This window comes from Trypanosoma equiperdum (assembly GCF_001457755.1).
Source record: "Trypanosoma equiperdum strain OVI genome assembly, contig: ctg_1904, whole genome shotgun sequence".
NCBI classification, from domain to species: Eukaryota; Euglenozoa; class Kinetoplastea; order Trypanosomatida; family Trypanosomatidae; genus Trypanosoma; species Trypanosoma equiperdum.
The window spans coordinates 1-484 of NW_027123954.1; the positions used below are offsets into that span (position 1 = coordinate 1).

A 484-nucleotide genomic window follows, 5' to 3' on the forward strand; every position below is an offset into this window, starting at 1 on the left:
AATATTAGTATATACACACTCACAAAACTCTCAAAGGTTAAATGTATATTAGGAAAATGAAATTCGTTATCTTAAGAATTTTGCTATTAACGTTGATAACACACTTAGTGTATTTCAGCTCAATATCTATACAAGATGAAATAACAAATATATCGGATAATGACCCTAAGGAGCCTAAAGCGTTTGTGATTGTAATACAAACTCATGCAACACAAGGATTGTGTAGCTTCATATTGAGTATGAAACTAAGCAATATTGAAATTATTACAATTTCTATGGGATAATTGTATAGTCATGCTAAGAGGTAAACGTGTGTTATGGAATTTTTAGAAAGACAGAATGCAAGTGATGAGGATATTATAATTCATTCAGATTAGTCTGATGTTATTCTTACTGATCAACAGAAGTATGAGAATACAGTGGAATATTTTATACAAAATACTGCAGCTAGCGAAGAGAAGTTTAGTGGAGAGGATATAGTAAA

General features: G+C 30.2%; 1 pseudogene across 1 annotated transcript in view; it reads left to right on the forward strand.

Annotated features, from left to right (window-relative positions):
• The first annotated feature begins 431 nt into the window (after positions 1 to 431).
• The window catches only part of TEOVI_000476200:pseudogene, a 724-nt pseudogene continuing 671 nt past the window's right edge, over positions 432 to 484 (forward strand). The window contains exon 1 of the mRNA in view: positions 432 to 484. This exon is cut by the window's right edge and continues 16 nt beyond it. Within this exon, the coding sequence occupies positions 432 to 484 (53 nt within the window).